Source organism: Limulus polyphemus, unplaced genomic scaffold, assembly GCF_000517525.1.
Source record: "Limulus polyphemus unplaced genomic scaffold, Limulus_polyphemus-2.1.2 Scaffold11124, whole genome shotgun sequence".
Lineage (NCBI taxonomy): Eukaryota > Metazoa > Arthropoda > Merostomata > Xiphosura > Limulidae > Limulus > Limulus polyphemus.
In genome coordinates this window covers 1-2646 of record NW_013676734.1, presented here as the reverse complement: position 1 = coordinate 2646, position 2646 = coordinate 1, and the positions used below count along the sequence as shown (strand labels likewise).

The following is a 2646-nucleotide window of genomic DNA, read 5'->3' as shown; positions in this document are numbered from 1 at the left end:
AGATGACATTAGATGTCTGATGAGTGAAGATATAAACACATTACTGTAGATGGACAGATGACATTAGATGTCTGATGAATGAAGATATAAACACATTACTTTAGATGGACAGATGACATTAGATGTCTGATGAGTGAAGATATAAACACATTACTGTAGATGGACAGATAACATTAGATGTCTGATGAGTGAAGATATAAACTTTACTGTAGATGGACAGATGACATTAGATGTCTGATGAGTGAAGATATAAACTTTACTGTAGATGGACAGATGACATTAGATGTCTGATGAGTGAAGATATAAACTTTACTGTAGATGGACAGATGACATTAGATGTCTGATGAGTAATGATACAAACACATTACTGTAGATGGACAGATGACATTAGATGTCTGATGAGTGAAGATATATAAACACATTACTGTAGATGGACAGATGACATTAGATGTCTGATGAGTGAAGTTATAAACACGTTACTGTAGATGGACAGATGACATTAGATGTCTGATGAGTGAAGATATAAACACGTTACTGTAGATGAACAGATGACATTAGATGTCTGATGAGTGAAGATATAAACAGTAATATGACTATAATTACTTGACAGCATAATATATAACTATAATCACTTGACAGTGTAATAGTAATATGACTATAATTACTTGACAGCATAATATATAACTATAATCACTTGACAGTGTAATATATAACTATGATTACTTGACAGTGTAATAGTGATATATAACTATGATTACTATTATTATTACTATTATATAGATACCACACACTGTGTCTGTTACTATTATATAGATACCACACACTGTGTTCGTTACTATTATATAGATACCACACACTGTGTCCGTTACTATTATATAGATACCATACACTGTGTCCGTTACTATTATATAGATACCACACACTGTGTCCCTTACTATTATATAGATTCCACACACTGTGTCCCTTACTATTATATAGATACCACACACTCAGAATATTTGATAGAAACTCAACAATGTCTGATCATTTTGTAGTGTCCATTGGTACTACTTCCATCAGAATGTTTGATAGAAACTCAACAATGTCTGATCATTTTGTAGTGTCCAGTGGTACTACTTCCATCAGAATGTTTAGAAACTCAACAATGTCTGATCATTTTGTACTGTCCAGTGGTACTACTTCCATCAGAATGTTTGATAGAAACTCAACAATGTCTGATCATTTTGTACTGTCCAGTGGTACTACTTCCATCAGAATGTTTGATAGAAACTCAACAATGTCTGATCATTTTGTTGTGTCCAGTGGTACTACTTCCATCAGAATGTTTGATAGAAACTCAACAATGTCTGATCATTTTTTAGTATCAAGTGGTACTACTTCCAACAGAATGTTTGATAGAAACTCAACAATGTCTGATCATTTTTTAGTATCAAGTGGTACTACTTTCAACAGAATGTTTGATAGAAACTCAACAACAGAAAAGCTAACCCCAAAAAATGAATAAGGAAATATCGGGTACCAGATGGAGAAATGTCAACAATAACAACAAGAACAAAAATTCTGCTTTTCAAGAAAAGTAAACAGAAAATTTTCAAGTTTATAAAAGTTTTCAAAAATGATCATTTCATCAACACATGCGGGTATTATGAGCTAAATAAATGTACCTGAGAGCCAAAAATTATATACAACAGTAATCAGTTTTAAGTAAAGAAATATTAGAATATATTCTATTTTAGATAACAAAAGACCATAGGAGAATGATAAAAGGAACATACTGGATTTTATTATTTTTCTTGATTGTACTTTTCCAACATCAACCAATAGGGAAGAATGTCAATCAAGAATATTTTGTTCATTAATAAGTTTGAAAAATGTTAAACATATTTAACTGTCTGCAATGAGCACAACTAAATTATTTCAATATTACTGAAAGTGTTAAAGTTACCCTTATGACACAGATCAGTGCTGAGTTGTGATATTGTACAATGTGTTTATTATCACACCAGGATCAGAATAGTAACAATTCCTCTATTGTGCTGTAATAACACTGATATATGTTATGGCCACATCTGTCACTTTGAGCTAACCTTAAAGTAAACCACAGAAACATCAGCGAGTATTTTACATTGTTCATCACAGTGGTACTGTTAATATAGATAGAATCTTCAAACACCAAATAAAACAGTACCTTTCAATAATCTCAGTTGAAGAGCTGTTACTTTCATCTTCACTCTCCAAATCTGAATTACTTTTGTCATCCATGGTATCTTCTGATATTTTGCCCCAAACTTTATTGGGATCAGGCAGTTCATCAATCATGGCACTGATGGCTTCATCATCGCTACTGGAATTTTCTTCTTCCTTTAACAATACTATAGAGATTAACTGGTCTGTTCATCTACTGTAATGTATTACACTGTCAAGTAATCATAGTTATATATCACACTGTCAAGTGATTATAGTTATATATCACTATTACTCTGTCAAGTAATTATAGTCATATATTACTATTACACTGTCAAGTAATTATAGTTATATATTACACTGTCAAGTAATTATAGTTATATATTACACTGTCAAGTAATTATAGTTATATATTACACTGTCAAGTAATTATAGTTATATATTACACTGTCAAGTAATTAT

General features: G+C 31.3%; 1 protein-coding gene across 1 annotated transcript in view; it reads right to left on the bottom strand.

Moving 5' to 3' along the window:
* LOC106476651 (probable ATP-dependent RNA helicase DDX10) overlaps positions 1-2361 on the bottom strand; it is a gene marked incomplete at its 5' end in the record, with an annotated part of 6563 nt that extends 4202 nt beyond the window's left edge. The window contains one exon of the mRNA XM_013937293.2: positions 2189-2361. Within this exon, the coding sequence (XP_013792747.1) occupies positions 2189-2361 (173 nt within the window). The remainder of the gene's footprint in view (positions 1-2188) is intronic.
* Between the last annotated feature and the right edge of the window lie 285 nt (positions 2362-2646).